Below are 25,549 nucleotides of genomic sequence, written 5' to 3' on the forward strand. Positions count from 1 at the left end.
TCATATTTTGTTCTCGATTTTATTTGCTACTTCTTAAAGTGTATTAATTGGAGAAAGGAACAAAATTAATGGAGTCTTAATGAGATTAATAACGTGGCGTAACCTCCGGATTAGGCTTGGGATTTTAACCTAACCGCGGGGCCTCGGCTTCGCTTCACCACCATCCTCCCCGCTCCGCGTTAAAAGGCCGTGCGGGAAGAAGAGAAGGGGAGGAGGGTGGACGCGAGTTGTAAAGATCTCTCTCGCGCCTTGGTTCTCTTGCTTCCCTTCTTCCGCAGCAGCATATAATGGTGGGATCTTGGCCTGCTGCGTTTTATCCGTGGCTTCGATCATGAGGGGGATCTCGTAGGCCGTGATGACGAGCTAGATCTGGCGGCTCGGAGGTGGTCTAGAGCTGTCGCGTCGGATCCGCCCGTTTCCAGATGGTATGGATACAGAGTCTGGTGAATGAGCTTTTACCTTGGATTTGTGTGTTTTTAGCTGCAAAAATACTTCTGTCTTCCCTGTTGTGAGGTATGGGTTGGACCATGATGTTGTTTCTGATATAGTTTGTAATTGGGAACCTGCGGGGTCGAATTGAGATCTAGACATGGGGATTGGCGAGTTTGATCGCCGAAAGTTTCGACCTTCGGCTTGCTAATCCGACATTGCTGGTTCCTCTGCCTTCTTATGGCTCTAAGCCAACCTAATTGTTCCTTTTCTCTCACACTACGGAAGAGAGAATACCCTTTGGGTTTTAATATTTTGACCGAACTATTTTATTTCATGCTGTAGCACAAATTTGGATTCGCAAAAGATCGTCGCGTCGAATGCTTTCTGCTCATTTTTGGAGCTACTTCCAGTTCTTGTAAAAAGTAAGGTTTCTGCCGTCCCTCCACTTCCTAAACAAAAGTGAAGAGTGTCCTGAACTGAACTGCAAAACCGGTCGGAAAGAATCAGTTCTGGACTCAGCTAAGGGGATTTCAAGTAAATGTATATGTGAAATCAAGACTTTGGTTCTAGTTATTCTGATGTATGTTGCATATGCTGCTACTGTCGCAGTGATGCCTGAAAATTATCATACTTATGCATCTGTTTCATGAACCCATGATAGATGTACATGCCAATCTTCCGAGATGAAGGCAGTTTTGCTTGCTGTGATTGCATGCCTTTTAAAGATTATGTTTAGCTTCAGAAGTTTCATTATTTTCTTTACTATTGCGGAGCTTTGTACCGCACTGGTGTGCTATTGTTTAGTCATTTTAACCTATAAAATAGTCACTGCTTGCGTGATGAAGGCTTGTAGTTGCCTACTGTCATTCTGACAGTTTCTTGCTTCAAAATTACAATGTTAGAATCTTTAAGATAGATGATACATTGCTGCTGCACCAATAACCTTTACTTTTCTTACTTGTGCCAGTACATTCGGCCTTAGTTTTTGGTTTTGTCAAAATTATGTTTTTCTAATAGGTCTGCTTTTAACTTCATTTTCATAAAGTATCCGGTGGTCCTTAAATATTTGCTATATTTTCTTAAATTTAACATCATAGGATATAATTGTTTATTCTTTTACATTTTAGTTCATTGGTGCTATTGACCTTCTTACATTTCTTTTGGATTTTTCAGAAAGCTAAGTTAACCAGACAATTTTTTCAGCCTTCACCATTCAGAATGCTAAATCACTTCATCACCTGTTGTCCCCCTGATTATGAGTCAAAATTTGTTTACTTTTCACAGAACTACAAATGCTTGTGATTGGTGGTTCTATTCTAACATTGTTCTATATAACTATGCCTAGACTAGTCTTGTAGAACTACTTTCTAGATCCCTCTCATTTTGCTTGCTTCTTAATTTGTTTTCTTTTGATGATCCAGGAGACTGTCGAAATGGAAAAGTGCCCAATGAGACTTAATACAACAAACCAATTATGTCAAGATCCTATGTCTGAAAAGAAGTCGAGGTTTTGGCAAATCAATGACCAACCATTTCCTAGATCTGAAGTTATCTGTCCTCAACCTCGTTGGGTAACTAGGGTTCCTTATTTCATGGAATATTGCAATAGAGTCGGTCCCAATCCAAAAGGGTATGTTTTTTTTTCTAATTATTTAGAAACATTAATTCCTTTCATTTTCTTACCTGTAGCAAGTTAACCAAGTTCCTCACTGATAGCCCCATAGGACATGTTAGTTTGGTAATGACATCCAACAAGCAAATTCTTTTTGGATGACAATATGCTTCCAGTTCTGTGTCAGTCAATTATATGCTTTGCGTCTGGAGTTTAACAGCATTTTGGTAGCATAAGATGGATAGTTTGGTGCCCATTTTCTCATGCAATAATGAACCTTTTTAACCACTGTTATTATCTCTGCAGCGGAAATGTTTAAAATCATCAATTATTTTTCTTTATGGCATCACTTTATCACTTACTCCGAATTATCATTGTTTTCCAGCATTCTGCAAATTCATAGAGTGGATTATGCTTCTGAAACTCTTGATCTTCTCCAAAGAAGGGTAATGATTTACATTTGCAATGTGAATACGTATTTTGGGAGAAAGTTTGTTTTTCATTGATCCTCTTTTATGGTCCTAGTGACAAGTTTGTTGCTTATTAGGAATGCCCTGAGGGTGATGGAGACTTCGGCAGCCAGGTGGGCCTTTTGTGTGGATCACCTCCTGCGCGCACTAACAATCCCGTAGTCCGAGATGCAGAGTTTGGCAAACATAGCCAGTTCTTACCTTCCCCAATTGGAGTCTCCCTCAGCATGAAGCAGGCAGGGAGAGTCGAAAAAGGGTCTCCAAGCTGTGGTTCTTCCCCGGAAGTAAGAATTGAAGGCTTTGCTTGTGGCAACTCAGAATCCCACTGTGCTGTCCCTGCTCTTGCTTGACCTCTTCACAACTCAACCCGATCTCGCTGTCTGTGATAATGTATTGACCCTGCTTAATCATCAGTCTCAAGGAGAGTTTTGGTCCTGTACATACCTGAGGTTTCTGTGTATATTTCCGACGTTAAAAGTAGTATCTTGGATGCTGGTGTCAGATCCAAAGTTGTAAGTAAACCTTCTTATATTATCCGAGTGTGAATCTTACGAAGTCAATCGATAATTCTTCTCCTGAACAAACTTCTGTGATTCTTAATGAATGATTAGTTGTTGTGTCCTGAACTGGTAAACTTATGATCTGATGATAGGGACTGCAGAACAATAAAGGTCTTAATGCTGCTTTTGCAGCTTTGCCATCCTTCAACTTGTGGCCACATATGGTAGCAGATATGAAGAGGGCTGTCATGGTCACCATTGATACTGTCATTTCCATTGTCATGATTACAATGCACTCACTATTCTTTGTACCATTGCAAAACAAGGTCACAAAAAAAGGAACAGGATAGATAAGATTGGATTGTATCAGTCACTAGGATGAACAATTACTCTTCATCGAATGGAATCCATCTAAATTTGCTGTAACGAACGTAATGGTGATTGAGGATGGTGGGGCCAGGTGTGATTTCCCCCGTCTTAAAGAGCCACGTGAGATGGTGGTGAACGCCGATCGTACGGTTTAGGTGACCGTAACGCGTATGAAGGTGTTAAAGTAAGCGACTCCGCCCGACAATCGTCCCCAAACCTTGGTTCCTCCCCGCATGCAGAGATGCTTTGCGGGGTCCACCGCTTCTGTGGCCTTACGTGTCACTGGGTGTATGGGCGAGAAAGTTGTGGGTGCCGAAGAAAAAGGAACGCGAAACTTTGTACCACCAACGTGGACCGGTGGGACCGAACGAAGACCATTCAGAGATTAAGACGACGAGATACGCCTTAAAGACACTCTCAGGAGTCTCCCCCGAGAAAACACCCGAGAGAAAGACACCGATGCTGATGAGGTCATCAGCCACGGCTGTGAAAGCGTTCAGTCGTGGCTTTCGTCTTTTTGGGATCCTAACGCCTTATTTGTCATTCTTCGAAATAAATAAAAGTTGTAATGATACTAAAGCGAAAAAAGTACTAATCGAACAATGGCTTAACAGTTGTTATATCCGAGACAGAGTTCAGCATTTTTATCCACCAGAAAAATAGAATCAGCGTGCGATCTCTTTCCATCAGTGGGTCCCTTCAGTTGCATGATTGGGAAATATTGGTTCTTGTCGTTGTGCCATAACAGAAGATCCTCACCAGGCGGGAAAGGGCTCGGGGAACTCACGAATTCGCCAATATAAAAAGTAGCCTCGGTGAATGACTTCTTATTCTTTGTTATTTTTGTGACGTTCGACTACGGGGGGAAAAGCGATCGGTGATCTGCGCCCCTAATTTTGCAGATCTTCTCGCCTTTTCCTCGTCCTCCTCCGTCGCAAGAAAAGTTTCAAGGGTTCATCTTCTTCTCCTGTTCGTCTCGAATCGATCGATTCGTTCTTCTTGGGCCTCGGCTACGGCCGGAGGGGGATTCCGCGACCATTCCCGCGAGGTAAAGCCCCCGGAAAATGACTCTTCCTTGGTCAATGCTTCAAGATCCGGTGTGATCTATACATTCTTGTTTCAATCGCTGACTCTAGATTATGGATCTGGCTACTAAGCATTTCCGCTTCGGTGCGGATGAGGTAGATAGGATCCTAATTTATCGTCAATTCATGCGTTTGTTTGTCTGTCAGATCTGGTGCTCGTGATCGTATCTTGAGCTGGAAGATTACGTGACAGCAAATAAGGTTCTTGAACGATTTTCCTTTTCTTTCTCTTTTTCTTTTATTTTGTTAAAGAATCTCTTTGGGAATATAATGTGTTTTTGTTTCTTCTTAGCCCATGAATTTTCTCAACACTATCTGTATCTTATCATTATAATTTGGAGCTTATTTATGCTGGCAATTAGATTTGCGATGGGTTTTCTACTCTCCGTCCTATCGGATGATCGCTAATCGCAGCTCCGTCATCCAATCGCGTGAATTTAGGCTTGATAGTTGGACAAGACAGATGTCGTGGACTTTGTGCCTTCTTTCAAGGGAATTATGGTATAGAAGACAAAGAGGAAGCTGGAAAAAGAAACTGTTGGTGTGTACCTACCATGAGGATTAACATCTAAAATATGTCGCTTATTCAGAGTTTAGAGAATTTCATTTAACAAAAGCTTGCAATTGTTTGCTGAAGGGGAATTCAATAGTATATGGGCTGCCTGCATTGTTCCTCCTCGTAACCCTCCCTATATCATATTGGCAGTAGCATCATGCACCTATTGCCTTTTTTATTGGAGATATTGCTACCAAGGCATATCAGAATTTTTATCGAAGTCACTGGCTTACAAGGCGTGATTCATAATGTACAGCAGTCATACATTAAAAGGCTAGTTATGGAAGAACAATGTACGGCAGGTGTGGGTTTTTTTTCTTCTATGGAATGGAATTGGTGAGTTTTTGAAGTATGGTCATTTGTCTTAGATATAGGCAGACCTACTGTACCATCGGGAACCACATAGACTTCTTGGAACACTTAGAAAACTTCATTTTTGATTGACCAGCGAAGTTCTCGGAGCTTTTCTTGACCACATACCGCATGAAGGCATTACTTGGAAGTATTTTTGCTGGATTTTCAATAAGATGGAGCAAACAACACTTTATCTGAATCAAAGTTATTATCTGAGCCATGCCCTTAATTTCTATCTTTTCAATATCAATTTTCACAGTTCTGATATTTTATGGAGAGAGTTGTTTTAACAAGCTGGAGAGCAATTGCTACGTGGCAAGCTGAGCATTCAAAAATTGCCATATTTATCTAAACAAGAGAATGATTGCTAAAGAGTTATGTGGCTTTAATGCTAATCACTCCCTGGGGATTTTAATGAATAGAAAGGAGTCTTTGGATAGCAGGATTAAGGCATTTAAATATTATAGGAAACATTTCAACATTGCCTTTGGGAACAAGCTGTTGAACCTAGCCATATGTTTCTAAGTTGAACTTATTCTATATCTTTTGTATGTCATTTGTTGTTACTGAAGTATGGAAGATATGGCGGCTTTTTCTAAGATAAATAAGATTCCAGTAAATCATAAACTAATTTACTTTGTAGTCTTTTTGTTCTTTTTCTTAGTTACTTCTTTCAACCTGAATTGTTGATATCATAAGCTGAAATGTTCAAGTCGATACTGTCCATAAATTTGTTATGGATTATGTATTTGGCAAATTTTCTTAAGATAAATATTAAATGTTATGCAGGTTGTGGAGTGGCATAGCATGTTTAAGCAAGAACCTTGATATTGCCATCACATGTTGTTATCTTTTCACATTATTTGTTCTTTCCAATCATTGGATGTCTTTGTTATTATTCTCTGGCTAATCTAATAATCTGACGTTATCCTTGACCCTTCTAGTGATCAACTTATACGCACTGCATTCGTGGATAACTTTGATATTTTCAGGAGTGCAGAACTTGATTCAATCATTTCTACTGTATAAAGAGTCTGCATATGCACTATGGGATTTGCCTACAGATCGAGAAGACCTGAACGCCAATGACTAAAACAATGATGTGCAAGAGTCGACCTTCAAAAAAGTCTTGAACTGATTTATCTCACTATAGAAGAGCTCCTCATCATCATTGATCCATGGGGGAGTGGATTATTGGAGCATTTATTAATATAATTGGGAGTATTACTATAAACTTTGGGACTAACCTTCTAAAATTGGGTCATGATCAGGTATTTTTGTGTTACATGTTCATGCTTTCCTGTAACTTTACCATTTCCTGTTATTGTTTGCTCCAGTGTGAAAATCTGCGGTCTTTTTCTCCTGTCATAGCTTGTTGCGAATAAATACTGTACTACATACACTGTTACTTCATGTACTAACATGCCAATTTTCTTCCCATGGTGTGTGTCTCTGTGTTTGCAGCGAGAGAAGCATTATATGCCTAGCTGTGATGGAACCAATATCAAAGTTAATGTGAAATCTATTATACATTTCCAGACCTGGAGAATTGGTGATACTTTACATTGTGATATCTTCTATTTTGAAAAATATATATTTTAGCTGATCTAATGGTGCACCTTCTAATGCAGGCATTCTTTTGTTTGTTTTCGGGAACTGCCTCAACTTTGTTTCCTTTGCATATGCTGCACAGGTCAAGTTAAATATTTTGGTTTTGTTCATGAGTTACTGATGAAATATATCATCTAGTATAAAATGTTAATCTTGATATAATGTGCCTTTCTTGGGCTTTCACTACTCAAATCTGGGTTCAGCAAGAGCATTATTCACAAACATGTATGTTACTGTTGTAAATGTGATGTACACTATTTTTTTGTTGGCATTTTGTCCACGATGATAGTGATGGGAAGTAGAAATTTGTGTCACCCAGGATTTGAATGTATTCTTTGATTAATCCATTTATCTCTTCAAGAATTCTTTGATTCTTAATGTATTGGCTATGTTCACAATGATTCAGGGCATTAAGATGCTCTTGATTGGCTAGTCAATGACTACCTACCTATTAGATCGAAGTTTAAGTTCTTAAGGCTTTACATATCACCATCGTTTTAAGAAATTTGTGGGTAATTTACGGTCCAAAATTTAAGGATGGTTCACAGGGTGGGAAATGCTTTTAAAATTTGGTTTTTATTTTTGAGGATTGTATAATCATGACCAGTTCGATTATTTTTTTCCCTGACTAGGCTATTTTGTGTTTTGCGATTGCAGTCACTTCTTGCAGCATTGGGATCAATTCAGTTCATATCTAATATTGCATTTGCTTACTTTGTGCTCAGTAAGACAGTGTCAGTCAAGTAAGTCATTTCAGAATTGACATTGTTTTAAAACGGACATATGCTTAATGCAGAAATATGATTTCATATGACAACTTGTTTTGCAGGGTCATGGTAGCAACAACTTTTATTGTTTTTGGCAACATTTTCTTAGTGTCTTTTGGAAACCACCAGTCACCTGGTATTAACATCAACCTAATAGAGGGAAGGAATAGTTAATAATCAACTAAATGATATTTCTTCTTTTTTCTTTGCAGTATATACACCAGAGGAGTTGATTGCAAAATACAGCAGCATGGTTTTTCTTCTCTATTGCTTGACTTTGTTATTGATAGTTGGTGTCAACCAGTACTTTTACAGGTGAGCAGACTAATAGTTTCTAAAATTGTTAGCACGTCGAGCCAGCTTATTTTTGGGTGTTAGAAGCCAGCCTCCTTGTTTGTCTTATCCTTATCATCCAATCCCTGTGCTACAAATTATAGTTATCCTAATTACTATAACAATCAGGACAGGAGAAGCATATCTTTCAGTTTCTGATCCAGAGAGTTCCTATTGGCGGACTTTGCTTCCATTTTCTTATGCCACTGTTTCTGGTGCTGTGGGTTCTTGCTCAGTGTTATTTGCAAAATCCTTGTAAGTTGGCGTCTTAAGAATTTCATTCCTTGTTTCTGCAAGATAAGCTGCAATATTTTTTAATTGATCTCTATGCATACTTTTGATTTCTTCTATTTATATATTTGATGTGTACACTTTCCAGGTCTAATATGCTAAGACTGACCATGAGCAGCAACTATCAGTTCCATAGCTGGTTTACATATTGTATGCTGTTGTTGTTCTTTAGCACGGCAGGATTTTGGGTAATGATGTCAACAAAGCCCCAAGTAAACTGTACCTTGAGACTTCCTTACTCTGAGATGTCTGATATAGCTTTTCTTAAATTCCAGATGGCAAGACTGAATGAAGGGTTGTCTCTTTTCGATGCAATCCTCATTGTTCCCATGTTTCAGATTGCATGGACCTTCTTCTCTATCTTTACAGGATTTGTTTATTTTCAAGAATATCAAGTGAGCCTTATCCATAGAAATCTATGTGTGTATATATATATATATATATATATATATATATATATATATATATATATATATATATATATATATATATATATATATATATATATATATTTTTTTTTTTTCATTAGATGAAGCTAACTTAAGTGCTTTAACAGGTATTTAACACATTAAGAATAACTATGTTTGTAGTGGGGATGACATTTGTATTTATTGGCATTTCTTTATTAGCACCTGATGATTCTAAAGGTACCTACAGATCGTTAATGGTTCTTCTTTTTATGCATCATTAGTGTTAACTAAAGTAATTTTGCCAACAACTTTTAGGAAGTGAAACAAAGGATTCTTCTTTGCCTTCTTCAGCTCAAGACCTTCCAACTGATATGAACAGGTACTTGCCATCCCCTCTCTATCTTGTTGCTTGTCATAAAATTGATGTTCCATTAACTGTATGATATTAAATATTAATTTGTACATTACTTCAAATTACATGTTGGCTTTCTCTGCGGCCGATTCACACGTTTCATATATTGAGATGATTTCCATTTGAAGTTATTAAGCAATTATGGTGATGTATATAATCTACTCTAGCTGATATATAATGTTGATAATTGGAACTGCAGGGGCTCCATGCTACTACCATTAGAAGATCCTGAAATAAGTGATGTGAGGTCACTTGCACAAGCAGTGCTTACTAAAGTGAAGTTTATTCTGTTGAAGGCAAAGGTACTTTGGCTTTGTAAATTCTTTTGAGAAAACAATGAGACGGTATTATAACTATATAAGATATTTTGTTAGCATTTTCTAATGTTCCTCTTGCAGGCAGCTGGTTCTCTCTCACTCGGTCTTGGTGATGAGTCAATTAGCGCTTCTTCGGTACTTGTAATGCCTATGGTGTCTTCAAGAACAACAGGTTTCAGAGGAACTAATTATGATCGAGCAAAGTTCATTCCTCTTAGAAACACAGAATGGGGTAAACCTTCAATAGATGATAACGATCCAGAAACGAGGGACACGAGGACTTTGCTGCCTTAATTTTGCCGGTGTGGGGGGACCGGTGGAAGCGAATCTTGTTGTTCCTTCAAATGTTTCTTTTATTATCTCCTTGTAACATGAATGTATAGATATATTAATCTTCCCCCTTTTAACTGTCTAGTGTGTAACGAGAATGATCTGTGGTTGGATACTGTTTCAAAATGTGTTGTGCCCAATTTGGCAATCGGATTCATATGCTAATTTAACAGAACTGTGGCTTTTCTTCTCTGAACTATACGCCTAAAAAGTCAAATCGATAGATTGGTCAGATGAGGTTGAGCACGTAACTTATGGACTTCGAGCACCATCGAAATTTATTCTTTAAGCGCCATACCACTACGGTTAGAATTACTCGTGTGCTTCTTTTATTCTGTATTGTTTGGATTTGTCGTACCGGACTGTACTGCCCCGGTACGTACCGGTTCGACAGGCCAGCGGTACGTGGATCGTCTCGTACCGTACCGAGTACTGTAGCAGTGTACAGTAACACTGTAGCAATATACAGTAGCACTGTAGTAGTGTACAGTACTCGATACACGTGAGTGTATCGCTCGGTACACCTGGGTGTACCGAGCGGTATATCGTACCGTATCGGTACCGAGCCCGGGTCGAAACGCCGGTACGGTACGGTATGGCGAACCTTCGTTTGTACTAATATACTTCATGGTTGCTATGTACGTAACTATGCAGGCGCTATATGTGATTTTGCTTAATCTCTATCTCCAAGTGCTTGATCGTTAGAGATGGCATGTCAACAAGTAGCCAAAATTACTGTATATCATAAGATTAATATTCCATGAGAAATATGAAGAATCCAGTAAGAAAATTTAAACTAATATTTACTATCATACATAATGCGGAGATTTAAGAAAATTATGGACGATATAGGCAGATATTTATCATCAGATAAAAGGCATAGAGAAAAAGCAATAGCAATAAAGGCTACCTCAGAGACATTACAATCATCAGTGCACTCAAAGAGCGCAAAGAAACGTTGCAAAAGAAAAAGATGGATCAGCAGATATTTCGGTCTGTGGATGACCACCAAAGCAACCAAATAATTCAAAAGAACCTACTATTACAACTGTCCTTTGCGGCAAACGACGACGACTCCTCCACGCCTTGGTTTCTTTCACATGCCATGGTTGCTTTCTTCCACTTTTTTTCCTGCTTTTTTGAGCTTTCACTTTCCTGGTTGCTCACTTCACTACTTAGCCATTAAGTTTTCTTTCTTTAGTCTCAGTCAAGTGCATAAACGTTGCCTCAATCCTCTATAAAAACCCATGTCATCCCTCGAGACAAAGCCCATGCAAAAACAGTCACTTGCGACACTCTCCGATGTTTCCTTCTCTTGGTTCTTATTCCAAACGCTACTACTACTCTCTTCTTCCTCCCCACATCTTCCACTTATTCTGATCCGTTTACAAACACAACGTTCAGCACTTCATTTCCTTCCAGATCTCTTTCCCCCTCTCTCTCTCTTGATCAGCATTTCATGCACTTCCCAACTGTTCTTTGATCCGCGACTATCTTCAGTTCTTTACCACCTCAAAGATGAAGTTCCGGGCTTCTTCCTCCTTTTTGAAGCAGATGTGCTCCGCGGTTGTGGCCATGGTGAAGGCCAAGTCGATGGCGGTGAAGAGCAAAACTAGTGCCTTGAGGACCAGGCTCCTGGTCCTGAGGCTCCTTCAGAACAAGAAGCTCCTCATGAAGGCAATCAACCACAAGATCCATGCGCTGATGGGCCAAGAGAAAGGTGAAGGAGGTGCCCATTCTGCCGATGATCACGACAAGGCGATCGTGCTCTACGATGCTGCGAAGAATGCAGCCCTGACGAACCCAACCGACAAGGAACCGATGTACTGTTATGACGACGACGACTATCCAGATCTGAGGCACTCACTCTTTGACTTGGAAGAAGAAGAAGAAGATGATGACGAGCTTGGGAACACCACCGGATCCGTCATTGATCTCGTCAAGAACTCCAAGGAGGATGGTTCTGAGTTCAGGCTGGAGGACGAGATCGACCACGCAGCAGACGTATTCATCAAGAGGTTTCACAGGCAGATGAGGTTGCAGAAGCTGGAATCCTTCAAAAGGTATCAAGAGATGCTGCTGAGGAGCGTGTAGGAGCCACAGACAAAGGTATCAATCAATCATAATGGCTCGTGGTTCTGCTCATCCTATCGAGTGTCGAAAATAATGCTCGGCCATTACCATATGGGTGGCATCATCCTTCGGTCACTTACATCGGACCTAATAAGCTCTAATATTATATGCCAGGTGGCACTCATTTTTCCACATAATTAAAATATAACATATATATGGCATCTATTCCACAAATGAAACTGTGCTGGAAGAATAATGCACTGATGCAGGAGTCCAGAAATCAGCAAGTGTGTCTCTCATACTGCCAAATGTGTCTCTGCAGTTTGATTTGATGATGTGTGATAGATTAAATGCCTTTAGTTGTGGCCCATAAGCCCGCTAAGGAATTCATTGGGCTGAAGCATAGTTGGATGATAGGTTGAACGGCTAAGCGAGAAACTTCGAACATCAAATCCAACGGTGAAAACATCCAACCGACCAGCACGGAAGAGCTTTCTTTCGAGGATAAAGATTCTTTCGATCCTAATAATATATAGTTAGGGCGGGCTTAGGACACCATTCATCTTAATTTACAATGTACAAGAGAGAAGAGATTGCTGCTCTACTACCGAACTAATTGGATCTCTTCCTTCTTCTTCTTCGTCGTCGTCGTCGTCGTCTTTCTCCTCCTGAAGCCACCGAATGGCCCGACTACTCTCCGCCTCTCCGACTCCGTTATCGTCTCCAGCTTCGGCCTCCACCGCCTCGACCTGCACCTCACCAACGTCCTGTACTCCTTCTCCAACGCCTCCGTGGAGACAACTTTGCTGCTACCGCGGCAGATCTCTTCCTCCCGGACTCTCTCTCTGAGGAACTCGTCGGAGACCCTGATCTGAAGCGTCCCCGAGGCCGTCTTGTGGATGTCGAACGGCCTGAGGAGGGCGGTCTTCCTCGCCGCGACGCCGGCGTTGGGGCCGATGAGGGAGGTGGCGAGGGTGACGAAGGAGAGGACGGAGCGGAAGAAGTGGGCGGGGAGGAGGAAGTAGGAGTGGCCAGGCTGGAGCTGGTCGCCGGCGGCCAGCGGTGGGACCTTCTGACCGATGAAGAAGGCGTCGGAGCGGCAGACGAGGTGGCAGGGGTGCTCCTTCATGAGCTCTGCCGCCGCAACTGGCCGGTGGTACACCCTGACCCGGCCGTCGCAGCCGATGAGCCTGATCCCCGTTGCCTGCGCCGCAGGGGACGGGCTGGTCCGACTGCCGGCCACCACGTGGAAGCACCATGGAATCATCTGCAGACCGAGAGACTCGAGTCCCATCTATGCTGCGACGATCCCACTCCTCATATGTACACCGCACGCACGACTCGTCTATGCTCGACGGAGTCGGAGAACAAAAGGTGCGTAAGAGAAGCACTCGAGAGTGAGAGAAAGGCGTGATGGGTGGAGTCGAAAGAGGGTGATAAGGATGAGATCAGAGGAGAGAAGGCATGTGTGGGGGGGAGGATTTATATAATGGATGCGAGTATGACCAGCGTAGGGTTCAAACAAAAAGCGAAGGCTGTACTCTGGCGATGGCAGAATAGTCTGTGAGGCATTGGCATCTTTGGTTTTTCTTTTTTGTTTGGGCTGCTGGGGATGAGAGGAGAAGCGTGAGATGTGGGAAGAGCTCTTTTATTTTATGTCCAGCAGCAGAAGACTGGCATCTCTGTCCAACTATTGAGCCATCTCTCTCTCTCTCTCTCTCTCTCTCTCTCTCTCTCTTTTTCCTGTTCCTCTTCTCTTTTGTACAGTAGTTTTTTGTTCTGTAGGACCTCTCGTTCTGGTTTGGTGGCAGGTTGACACTTTGACTGACTTCTCTCTCTCTCTCTCTCCTCTTTCTACCTCCGCCGTTCGATTTGTGATCTTTTATCTGGGACACATCGTTGGATGAGACAGGATGTGAATCTCTAGAAACCCATCACACACACACACACACACACTCTCTCTCTCTCTCTTTTACTTTTTCTATGACGCCGGTTGAGGCCGGGAATTTAGTAGTTGCGACTCCACTGTCTCTATCCACGTGCCGAAGACTGCGTGGTCAGAGGAGAATGGACTCGGTCAACGTGAGAGTGATAGAGACTCCGCTGTTGTCTCTCGAATTTGGTTTGGCCGTGTCAAACCATGCGAGTAGACTTAGACTCACGTTTCCGAATGGAATGGTCGATTCCAATCCACCGATTTTTTTATTATTTTAAAATTAAAAATAATTTAAATTTAAAATCATATATATATATATATATATATATATATATAATCATCAGTCATCAATTTCGATTTTGATTTTTAAAAATCAAGAATCATAATCAAACCATCTAGGTTCGATTTCGATTCAATTTAGAATTAGCAAAAATTCTGATTCGGTTTAGAATTAGTGAATCATCTGAACAATTCGATTTCGATTTTAATTTTGACTTGGTTTTGGTTCTAACTCGATTAATACAAATATTTATGTACATTATTTTCGTTTTGTGATAGATATCTTTTGTCCGCTTACGTAGGTATAACATTTGACCACAAGTTTGGTTTCAGTATCGTCGATTTCGATCATAGAAATTTTTATATCTAAATAAAAAAATATATAAAAAATCATATATATTTTTAATTATGAATCATCGGTTCAGTAATCGTCGATTTCGATTCTCAAAAATCAAAAATCATAATCGAACCATCTAGGTCCGATTACGATTCAATTTAGAATTAGCGAATCGATTGATTTTTTATTTTTATTTTAACTTAATTTAATTTTAATTCAAATCCATTGGTATCATTTTTATTTTCTTAGACTGAATGTGATTATATATTTATGGTGTGTTTGGTCCACTTGCACGTCCGAATGGCACACACCGTCTGACCACGAGTTCGGTGCAGCTTGGAGCTGTCGATTCTTAATGGAGGATCAGATGAAGACGATGGTTGGATTCAGAAAGCGGGATTTGACTGGTTATCATCACATCGCCCAAAGTCCAAGATAGAATAATTCCCAGAGGAGAAGCCTTGGAAAGAAAATTACCACGACACATCGACACAAAGTCCCAAAACCCCGAAGCGTTCAAAGCTTCAGAGGCAAACGGCATCTTTGGGGAACCCATTCCCGGTCTCTCCACTTGAATAGTCTTTTGTGCCTGCTTTGGTCCGATGGGAGGGTGGCAACCACGGCAGGTCTCTGCGTCGCACCCTTACCCATGCATGCATTGGTATGGGTGAAACAGGCACGCAAAGAGGGGCAGAAAAGAGAGGGGGCGAGGGTGCGTGGTGTGGAGGAGTTGCAGGAATGTACTCCTGGGACTCGTATACGTGCGGGGGAGTACGTGCGAAGTTGCGAATCTTTGCAGCCGACCGGACTCGCTCGCTTGGTCGTGGACTGCACACACGTCGCTTCATTCTTCTGCTGTACCTGCACATTAAACTAATGGCGCTTCCAACCACCAACGACATCGGAATCGAATCGGTCAAAAATTGAAATCAGAACCGATCAATGATTTCACGGTTTTGGTTCGATTCAACTCATTATAGACTAAAATTAAAAATTAAAATTAAATATTAATAAAAAAAATCTTTAAAAAAATGACAGTGTCGATTTGAAACCTTAATCGGCAATTTCATAATCAGAACCATAATCATCTAAAATTAATATGGTTTCGATTATTCGATTTTTAATGATGAACATGTACGAAGATCAAGATCGATGCTTAAGTTAGTAACCGACAGATATAACATAATTTTAATAAACAATAATTGATCTCAATTATTATATCAAATCAAAGTATAATGGGTTAGTTGGGAAAAATATTCTATGATATAAACAAAATATTCTACTGTCTTTGTCTCATCATTTTTGTAATATTCTCAGATCATTATTTTGGACTGACTTGTTAATTTTAAATAATCTAAATGTTCCTCTTATTTTGGGTTTACATACATGAGACCTGACCTGATCATTGATCAGAGTGCATATTATCCGAGTTGCCAAAAAGAGAAGAATCAGACAATACCAATTTATGAAACCATCATGAATCAGTGCTTGTTCTATGTATTACAACGCCAAATAGTAATATAGTTTTTCTACTGGACAAAAATGTTCAAGTAATATGCAAGACAAGGGAATCTGCATCGTCGTAAAACAAACATGACATTATACAACATTGAAGATTTCAAACAAGAAGCTTTCTGTAGCTCCAGAGAAATTATTCCCGGCGGCAGTCGTAATCGTAAAGAACATGAACAAGGTTGACATGAAAAGTCACGAATATAGATCGAACGAAAGTTCCTGCTTTCCACAAAGTAAAATGAAAACAAGATAAGGTGAGTTTTAATTAAATCTACGGGCACATACAAGCTTGGTTTCCAAATAGAGATAAGTTATGGGTGATACCTTATTTAAAGCTAGGGGGGAAAAAATGACTTCTTCAAGTCTTGGGATAAAAAGGAAAACAAAATCCAAAGTGAGAAATATAGAGGTATAAATGGCTACTCAAAGCGAACTATGAACTACAAACTCTCTCCCTATATCTCGGAACCTTATTTTTACCCTTGCTCGCATCAGTTCTCTCATCGACGGCCTCCAGCTTTCCTTGGAGGTGGTGGAGCTAACTCCTCGTCATCAGATTGGACATCACCATATTGCCAAATCTTCAGCCTCTCTCGTTTTGCTTTAGCTTGAAACTCTTCCAAACCATCAAGAGCTACCTTGCGTTCTCTAGTGTCCCATTTCTTCTTTCGGTCTAGTCTAGCAAGCCCTTCCTGTGTTCGTACAATTCAACAGATCAGAAACAGGATACTAACAAAACTCGAGCTGAATGTGCATGATATAATAGAATTTTGGAGTAATCAAGAACAAACAGGTCGAATATCAAGCACAAACAAGGATCATCGGATCAGAACAAGCCAGTAGGATGAGATAAAGTCCTATATGTTCGGTTTCAATTTGTAAAAAGCAATAAATAAACATGGATGTCTTTTGGAGTCAAGTAGGAGAATTTATATATCTAGAAGAGGGGGAGTGCAAATGCAAATTGCATTTCTAGTCATTTGTTGCTTCTGCTGTAGAAACTTGGTTAGCGACATAGCACCGCCGACCAGGCCTTGGCATACTGGTTGGTTTGTATCATCTTGAAGAGATTCTATGCTTGTGGAGGTGATGGCGCCCAAGTATTTTTTTAGACATGGGACCATCCAGTCCATTATTCTCTAGAAAAGGAAGTAATTCGTGGTACAAATTAAAATCCAAGAAGATAACATTCCCATAGATCAATTGTACATTGTCATACAGAACCGCAAAGAACTCCAAGGAATTTGCAATTTCAGTTGCTACCAGACCAAACATATCAAATAAATGTTCTTCTGTAGACAGCATCAGATAAGTACAAGATCCAATCCATGATTGACACCAACAGATCAAGTTAAATTATTAACCTACAGACTTATTAAAGGTTGAACTAGTTTCGATTTCTACTGGAGTTAATTAATAAGATGACTAAAAATCAAGTTAATGAAAAAAATATATTCAGATAAGATCAGATGCTCAAACCTGTAGCATGGCAGCATTAATACTAACTTCAGATCCAACATCAACGAGAGTCACCACCAACACCGTTCCAGTTCCTTGTCCTCTTGCTTTCCCTCCTGAGGCATCTCTTTCCTCAATCATAGCGCTAAACTCTTTTGTATTGTTCAATGTACATTCGCTCAAATACTCTGCAGCTTCTTGACCAAAATCGTCCTCCAAATTAGGCACTTTTATGTATGCAAGGCTGCAAAGTTGAGCCAAACCAGGTGCTGATGGTATTGAAGAATCGAGAGGTCGTAGGAGACTATATGGGACAATTTCTTGGTTTCCAAAATCAATATAGAAGACTTCAAATATGTCATTATGTGATTTCACGGCCCCTCGTGGTCCATTTACAATCTGCATGCGTTGAAGTAATTACAGAGGCAGACATCAAGAAACCAATTAAAAAATTCTAATGAAGCACAATTTTCATTCACATACAGTCGAGGACTAGAATACAGGGTGTGGCACATGTTTCTAAAATAAAAGCTTAATGTTGAACAATCAATATTGCAAACTGCAAAACAAGAGTATTTACCATCAGAAGAGCCAAAAAGATAGAACTGCAAGAACTGACAAGTGCCCGTACTCTTACATAGAACTGAAGCACTTAATTAATAAACTAAACTCATTTTTTACCTTTACAAAGGAGCATGCTCTTGATGTAGCTTCCATTTAATGTCTACCTGTAACTTGCTGGTTAGTTTGCTAACGAAATGGAACAATGTAATGTTTAATAGTTGTGGCAATGCCATTACATACACTGACCAATGTTGTACACTACAGTGCTCGAGGACAGGTCCTCTTTGATGGCCTCATCATAGAGGTCAATGAGGGGTTAGCATATGACAATTCTTATCTTGATACCCCAAATCGGCCATGGGTCTCAGGGAACCTTTTCTGAAGTGCACAACAAATTTGAAAATCAGGATTTCCCTCTGATCTCAGGTTCTACAGAGGCTGAGCCAGGATAAAAAAACCTAAGTTACATGGGGTTTTGTATCTAGCATCACAGGTACGCTTGTCTTATCTTTTTCATCGATGGATACAGGTTATAGGATGACCTATGCAAATTTCACACTGTCCTGTCATCTTGCTATTTTGTATTGCCACCCTGTCCTGTATCTTGACCCTAGAACCTTTTTGTCGCTACAAGATAATAAAAATGTGATTGACCAATCTTAGCAAAGATGACAACAATATTTCACTTAAAACAATCTTAAATAACACTACCACGACAATTAAGTCCGACTAACAAATAGATGAAAGAAATCATAGCAATACTTAGGACGTACCATGGCTCTATTCCAGGAATTGTCTACACTGAACTGAGCCAGAACTATATCACCCTTTGCAGGATTAAAAGAACCAATTACTGGAGCCTCTTTAATGTTTAATGCAGCAAGCTGCTGTTGAATGGCAGCCACCTTTTGATCACCAACAGGTTGGACATAAAATTTTCCACCACCAAGGACTTCTGTAACTACGACCTGCATTGATCAACAAGGAAAGATGTTCATCTTATAGGTTAGGTGTCAGAATAGCAAGCAAGTTAGATACTCTTTCTTGAAGATCACCTTGAGCATTTCTTTCTGTTTTGCTTCAGTAGAGGAACCATTTGAAACTTCTTGTCCTTCAACATAATTTTCCCAGATCTTGCAAAGGAAAGATAAAAGTTATATACCATGATATACAAAGCTTCAATAACAAATAACTCAGCAACCGTAACTTACTTTTAGCTTCTGGTGCTTTGCAGACTGTTCAGCCTGTGCCAGGAGGTGAGCATCTGGAATCTTGTCAGAGCCAAAGGAGGTTTGAAGTTTAGCCAATCCAGCTTCCAAGAGGATAACAGCCATATTGGTCCTTGATTCCCATAAGGAGCCTAAGAATGTCCCAGCCCTATCAACTGTTTCCACCTCAATCTGTCCAACATAGCCATGAGATCTATCTTAGTAATGAAAATGGTATGCCTCAAGCTAAATAAATGGACAATTGGCACCTCAACATCCCGTTGCAATATCTTCCTTCTCATCAAAGCAATAGCTTCATCTGAAAAAGGCTCCTCCCGACCAGGACACCGAACACCAGAAAATGAAAATGCAATAGTGCATGTTTCTTTAGGAATCAGTAACTTAAATCGATGACCACTGAGGACATATTCAACAACAGAAGCATGCCTCCTACTCCGTTGCAGAAAAGGAAAGAAATCTCGTGCCTTTTTTGCAGATGCCTGTGCAGATAACATGAAACTTCTATTACATACCATGACAAACAAAGATTGTGTCATGTAATAAACAATTATTCCATTTCTGACCATTGTCAAATCAGTTATATGCATAACTGGAGGATCCTTGGCAGAATGAATCCCTTTCCTTGAATTAATCGCACGAGATTCAGCAGCCAGTAAAGCATCATAATGATTTGACCTTTCTTCAAAATCTCGATGTCTGACTAGAGTGGCAAAACCCCGTGAGACAACCATCTCGGCAACATTTGTTACTCCTGGTTGGTTAACAGATGGAGAAGAGGTTTCATCATTCTCACTCTTCACAAGGAAGACTGACCCAAAATCCATGACTCTAGAATCAGCTGAACTAGATACTACTGTACTAGGTCCATCAGCCACACCAACCTTCCTAGAATATTCCATTGACACATTTACCTGGCAACAAATGCATTATGAGACTACTAACTTTATACATCTTCTCCATCCAATACATCAAGCAAATAAGCATACTTGGTGGCCAATAAGACGTGTACGTAAGAATTCCCTGGCCTCACGGGCATAGGGCACTGGCTTTTCATCTCGCCGAGGATTTCCCATCTTTGGTGCTCTGATGCTTGAAAGATTAACTCTACGCTCAGCTAAGGGGCTGCCGTAGGGAACAGCATCGTCAGCAACAATTATGCAGTCTCCACTCACAACCTCTACTACCTAAAGTTGACAAATCAATTGCAGACTTCAAGCACAAGAATGATATGTAATTGGCTTCAAGAAGACCTGGGTAAAAAAACGCATACTTTTCCTGTAAAATTTTGGTCGTGAATTGCCTTCGAATTTGAAGCTGGAGGCACATAGTTTGTCCAAATTCTAAGGCGATCCTTCTTCGCCTGAAGCTCAGCAGCCTTCAATTTTCGTTTGGCCTCATCCTCCATCATGTTTGCACTCCATTCCAGAAATCTAGCAAAACCCTTTGTAGGAAGGAAAACAATGTTAGCATTCAGGACATAGCTTGTATTATATAACGAGCATAGAAGTAACTGTTATCAAAATGTTCAGATGTATGAGTAAATATATTAACGCAGAACTAGAAAATTCATACGCAAACAACAGTTACCTTCCTAACCAGACTTTAAAGGAAATGCCCAAAGCATCACTCCACAGAATGACAAGATTAAAAAAACAAGACAATGCATAGAAAAACTGATATGATCATGGTATCATCTTTTATTTACTGCTTCAACAACAGGTTCTTGCAAAATGCAAAGAAGTATGCATACCAAGTGTAGTTAAATGCATAGCAAAGCACAATGGCTTATCACCTAAACAAAAGCACTCAGACAGAAAACAAGGCATAAACCTTGTATAAGAATAAGCTGCCTAAAATGAATGTCATTCAGGTGATGAGACTAGTCTTTGTATTATTATTAAATTTCTGTTAAGTATAGGAAATTCCAAGAAGTGTAAATGGGTATGCACACTCCGTTGCCTCTAGAGGCCTCAATTCCGAGCTTGAAATCATCTGGGAAGATTATTTGGCCCGGTATGATATCACTGGCGAGGGTTGATAATATCAACAGTGGAATTGACTAGGCTACAGGTCATCAGAAAGTCAAGCCCCATAATTAGCAATCTAAGTATCATAACAGAAAACAACTTATAAGTTTTCAATGCCCCCTCCTTCGCAACAAACCCACACAAAAGAAGGAAAAAAGAGACGGATTTTTTTCTATATCTGTATTCTGAGCTAACAATCTAGCATCTAATGCTGCAGATATCCTTATTATTATTTCATGAACAAAAAATGTTAACATACAGGTTTAGAAACTACCATAGATGCCTTATTACTCCATGGTACCATACAAGTTTAACTAGAGACCATAGGGAGGATGCACTTAAATAACAAGGATATTTAAAAGAAAATTAGTCAATGAAGAGAATTAAAACAACACAACATTAAAAATGTATAATATCTTGGGTAAAAGTAGGTGGGATAATATACGTTCACAATTGTTCACTATGTGATTGCATAAATGTGTATGACATATTCACATGCATATTTAAATTATCATATTTGATATCCAAATATATCTCAAGCTGTTGAATTTACCTATATTAATCCACAAAAGACATTAATTGATTTGTTCTTTCATTCAGTGTATTCTCTTTTTTCATTCTTATTTTTTCTGTTCATATATGTATCCTATCCAGACAATATGAAAAATATATTCAAGTGATTTTCTTAACTATTTGTTGATATTGTGGCTGATTATATAACATTCACGTTAAATCCATAAATGTCACGTGTTATTCATATCTACCATATGCATTTTAAGCAAACATGATTACTGATTATGTAGTGTCTGTCTAAAATTCATATCCAAATTAGCATTTGGTAATTACAAGAAAATAAAGAACTGGCCTTTCCAGAATCTGATCCATTTCCATCCCTAGTAATATTATCACTAGAAAAGTCAAATTTGTGCCACAATGTTTCAGTGTTCTCACATAAGCAGTAATTATTGCTTGCTATATGATTGCATAACCTTACATACATTTTGCACAAGATCAAGAGCAAGATCTTTTGCAGTATCACCATCAGGATAATAAACTGAGCCAATTAAATTGCTGTATTTGTCTACACCTTCTAGCACGATCCTGACCTGCACAGTTCGAAATTCAGTGGATATAGATCATAGAAAACAAATGAAGAAAAAATTGAATAGAACTTTTGGTACTAAGACGTAGCTAAAAACACAAAAAGAACCTACATCTCTGCTCAAAACACGGATTTCTGTAAAGTGTTTGGCTTCCCTCCCAAATGGATCTGGTGAAACTTCAGTTATTGACAGCGAAGAAGCAGCAAGCCTCTGGGCCGATGTTAGTGGCTGCTGAGATTCACCTGAAATTTCTCCATTTGTATCATCAGTAGACACCTCAGTCACGAGAATTGTGTCATTAGTGGGCCTTCTTCCCATTGAAGGAGCCTATAATTAAGAAAAACAATTTTGCCACATAAGTAAAAGAAGGGCAAAAAGTAAACATTTATTCCACAGTTTTGTTCAGAAAATCACATTTAAAATAAAATATTCTTGGTCATGTTTTAAAACATACCTGAACTCCTGCAACAAAAACTTGAACAAAATGGAACTCAGGAAGGAGGTAGACACGAAGAGTGCTGCCATCACGGACTTGCTCAACAATGCCCTGCATGGGTCTGCCCTTGTTTGCAGCTAGCAGCCCCATTGCATCGAAATTACTAGGATCACCAATGGCTGAAGGTGGTAAGTTTCTTACAGCTGACTCGGTAGCACCAGGTACCTAAAAAAGTTGATCAATAAAAAACGTGTGATACTCCTCCAATCTTTAATTATCATGCACATGTTTTAATGCTTGTTGGTTGTTGTCATATATCTTATAAACACAAACTAAACTTCAATAAAAAAGCAGACCCTTAAGGTTTGAATTTCAAGAGACATTAATATCCACAGCAAGCCCAAACTTAGATGGTCTCGTGGTTTTGCATATAGGATAAACAAGACAAAGGATGCAAACACGTATTTTGTGAGAAGAGAAAACGATGCTATTCTTTACAGGAAACAGTCAAAAGAAATAACAAATAGAACCAGATAAAAAGCAAGATAACCTTGCTCCAGCGACCTAAGCCCTGTTGCTTGGCTTGCTCCTCCAAATGCAGTAGCTCTGTCAAATATGGGCTTGCTTCACCTTTCTGCTGGCCTTGTTCCCTAACCTGATGAAAAAAATACAGATAAGATATCAGCAGTGAAATTGTTGGAACAGCATATAAAGCAAAGAACAAAGAGTGTAAGTTACTAGTACCTTTGCCCATCCTTCAGAAACAACTAAGTAGGCGACATTCTTATCTCCAAGAAAAACAGTGCCAAACTCTCTCCCAATAGATGGAACTGTGTAGTCCACCTTGAAAGTGACATCCTGAAGAAATCAAGACTATGAGGTGTATGTTTACTTCTGAAGAATATATAAGATACTCGGAAATCAAGGAAGATTCCAATCAAGGACCTTTCCAATGCAGTGTTTTCTCAGAAACTCCCTGCTCTCCCATGCAAACGGTTCATCCACACCACCCCGACGAGCCTAATTCACAATCCAATATTGCATTAGGCAGAAGTAGTACTTCTCCATATTAAGGGTTAAAAAAAAGAAAACTATGACATGTTCAGGCATTGATTTAAAGAATCAAAACTCTTTGTAAGATAATTACTGAAAATTTTCCTCTGAAATGTATGTTACCATAATCAGGATGCGCTGAGAACCAAACAAATCACAGATTGGTCTATTTGTCCTCATAATTAATGGTCAGAGAACAATCATATCCATACTGTACACTCATACCAGTCTAGGGGCGATCAGAGAAGACAAAGTGACGGTCTTTTCGGGAGGGATCTCTGCTTTTGTGCTTCCCATGATAAGCAGAGAATCCCCTGAAGGAACGGCCTTGACTTTTCCTCTCAGCCATCCTGTTGCTCCTACTGTGGACGCCATGTCGAGAGCTAAGCCCTAGAATCAATATACACAGTTTCACGACAAGGAAAGTAGAATATGATCCAAGAACGACCGACAAGCCTCTTTATTCATAACACAATTCTTGTTTCAATCATGCAATCATAACCCGGCATAAAATTCTCTTGTTAAGCAAACAACCACCAAAAGATAGCACCAACAACTCATCTGCTGTAATTATAGGCCAAAGAAGGGAAGAGAAGACAGGGAAATCATGCTAAGTCAACCAAAATGTAGTGTTGCTGGAGATAATACTTAATTAAGTAACTAGCTCTCGTGTATTTCAAAAAGATCTCCTTTTCGTGTCCAACGTCTAGCAATAACATCTTCATAGGAGCATGAGACGCGCATAAAGTTATGATCTTTTCACAGATCTGGAGAAGACAATGACATTTCAATCGATATGATACAGAATCGCATCAGATCTCCATAACATCGAAAAAAATAACCATCCATGGACCCTTGAAAGGGATATCAAAACGAACAAAAATAGAAACCAGCAGTGAAGCAGCAGATGGGCACCAGTGGAAGCAAAACAGCGCAAACAAAAAGAAGAAGAATCGCAAGAAACGTAAATCCTGTCATCCCCTCGGAGAAAGAAGAAATCTATTCGCGATCAAAGGAAAAAAAAAAAGTTAGTCTTTTCCGGAAGGGAAACGCCGTCCATTTCGTAACAATCGATAAGATCCAGAGAGGAGGCTTACCTCGATCCGATCTCGACAGAGGGCAGGTCTCCGACGGATCGGAAGAGCCCGATAGGAATGCTAATGATCCTTGGGATGGTCTCGCTGGGAACTCCGCCGCGACGAAGATGCGAACGAACGATGGCCCGGAAAATTTTGTGTATATATATTTACCCAAATTCGCAAATGGCATTTATATTCCTCTCAAAAGATCGGATGAATCTCCCAATTTTCAGTTTTAAATGACGTATGTTTTGCACTATATATATATATATATATATATATATATATATGTATATATATATATATATACATATATATATATATATACATATATATATATATATATGTATATGTATATATATATATGTATATGTATATATATATATGTATATATATATATATGTATGTATATGTATATATATATATATGTATATATACGTATATATATATATGTATATATATGTATATATATATGTATACATATATATGTATATATATATATGTATACATATATATGTATATATATATATATATACATATATATATATATATATATATATACATATATATATATATATACACATATTATGCGCACGTAGACAACTATTGTA

The 25,549-nt window shown here is 39.3% G+C and overlaps 5 protein-coding genes across 11 annotated transcripts; 3 read left to right on the forward strand and 2 right to left on the reverse strand.

Moving 5' to 3' along the window:
• The first annotated feature begins 148 nt into the window (after nt 1–148).
• Nucleotides 149–3,098, forward strand: LOC135624692 (uncharacterized). The gene is made up of 4 exons (XM_065128564.1): nt 149–425; nt 1,854–2,062; nt 2,430–2,490; nt 2,592–3,098. The coding sequence occupies exons 1-4, from the start codon at nt 423–425 to the stop codon at nt 2,862–2,864; spliced, it is 546 nt and encodes a 181-aa protein (XP_064984636.1). The 5' UTR covers nt 149–422; the 3' UTR covers nt 2,865–3,098.
• Nucleotides 3,099–4,206: 1,108 nt separating this feature from the next.
• On the forward strand, nt 4,207–10,024 carry LOC135624693 (probable magnesium transporter NIPA8). Of its 7 annotated transcripts, none has more exons than XM_065128569.1 (16): nt 4,207–4,431; nt 4,616–4,669; nt 4,761–5,009; nt 5,106–5,360; nt 6,371–6,649; nt 6,843–6,930; nt 7,010–7,071; nt 7,647–7,732; nt 7,819–7,892; nt 7,969–8,071; nt 8,219–8,344; nt 8,469–8,775; nt 8,937–9,027; nt 9,106–9,169; nt 9,402–9,504; nt 9,601–10,024. In XM_065128569.1, exons 5-16 carry the CDS (start codon nt 6,557–6,559, stop codon nt 9,811–9,813), a joined length of 1,410 nt encoding a protein of 469 aa, XP_064984641.1. In that variant the 5' UTR covers nt 4,207–4,431; nt 4,616–4,669; nt 4,761–5,009; nt 5,106–5,360; nt 6,371–6,556; the 3' UTR covers nt 9,814–10,024. The 7 variants fall into 7 exon arrangements, with proteins under 7 accessions (XP_064984641.1, XP_064984639.1, XP_064984640.1 ...); XM_065128567.1 differs by having other exon boundaries at nt 4,831–5,009; XM_065128568.1 differs by lacking the exon at nt 5,106–5,360 and having other exon boundaries at nt 4,831–5,009.
• A 1,080-nt stretch (nt 10,025–11,104) lies between these two features.
• On the forward strand, nt 11,105–12,147 carry LOC135625840 (uncharacterized). Its single transcript, XM_065130936.1, has one exon. It carries the CDS (start codon nt 11,368–11,370, stop codon nt 11,941–11,943), a length of 576 nt encoding a protein of 191 aa, XP_064987008.1. The 5' UTR covers nt 11,105–11,367; the 3' UTR covers nt 11,944–12,147.
• A 267-nt stretch (nt 12,148–12,414) lies between these two features.
• On the reverse strand, nt 12,415–13,455 carry LOC135625839 (uncharacterized). Its single transcript, XM_065130935.1, has one exon. The coding sequence runs from the start codon at nt 13,214–13,216 to the stop codon at nt 12,527–12,529; it is 690 nt and encodes a 229-aa protein (XP_064987007.1). The 5' UTR covers nt 13,217–13,455; the 3' UTR covers nt 12,415–12,526.
• A 2,773-nt stretch (nt 13,456–16,228) lies between these two features.
• LOC135624694 (ribonuclease TUDOR 1-like) lies at nt 16,229–25,113 on the reverse strand. Its single transcript, XM_065128572.1, has 17 exons — nt 24,957–25,113; nt 24,085–24,249; nt 23,752–23,826; nt 23,551–23,664; nt 23,357–23,461; nt 22,825–23,031; nt 22,482–22,697; nt 22,266–22,373; nt 20,511–20,681; nt 20,227–20,424; nt 19,804–20,151; nt 19,489–19,719; nt 19,223–19,411; nt 19,067–19,144; nt 18,785–18,979; nt 17,469–17,846; nt 16,229–16,681 (listed from the first exon to the last, which is right to left on the reverse strand). Exons 2-17 carry the CDS (start codon nt 24,232–24,234, stop codon nt 16,490–16,492), a joined length of 2,955 nt encoding a protein of 984 aa, XP_064984644.1. The 5' UTR covers nt 24,235–24,249; nt 24,957–25,113; the 3' UTR covers nt 16,229–16,489.
• Between the last annotated feature and the right edge of the window lie 436 nt (nt 25,114–25,549).

This window comes from Musa acuminata, chromosome BXJ2-10 (genome assembly GCF_036884655.1).
Source record: "Musa acuminata AAA Group cultivar baxijiao chromosome BXJ2-10, Cavendish_Baxijiao_AAA, whole genome shotgun sequence".
NCBI classification, from domain to species: Eukaryota; Viridiplantae; Streptophyta; class Magnoliopsida; order Zingiberales; family Musaceae; genus Musa; species Musa acuminata.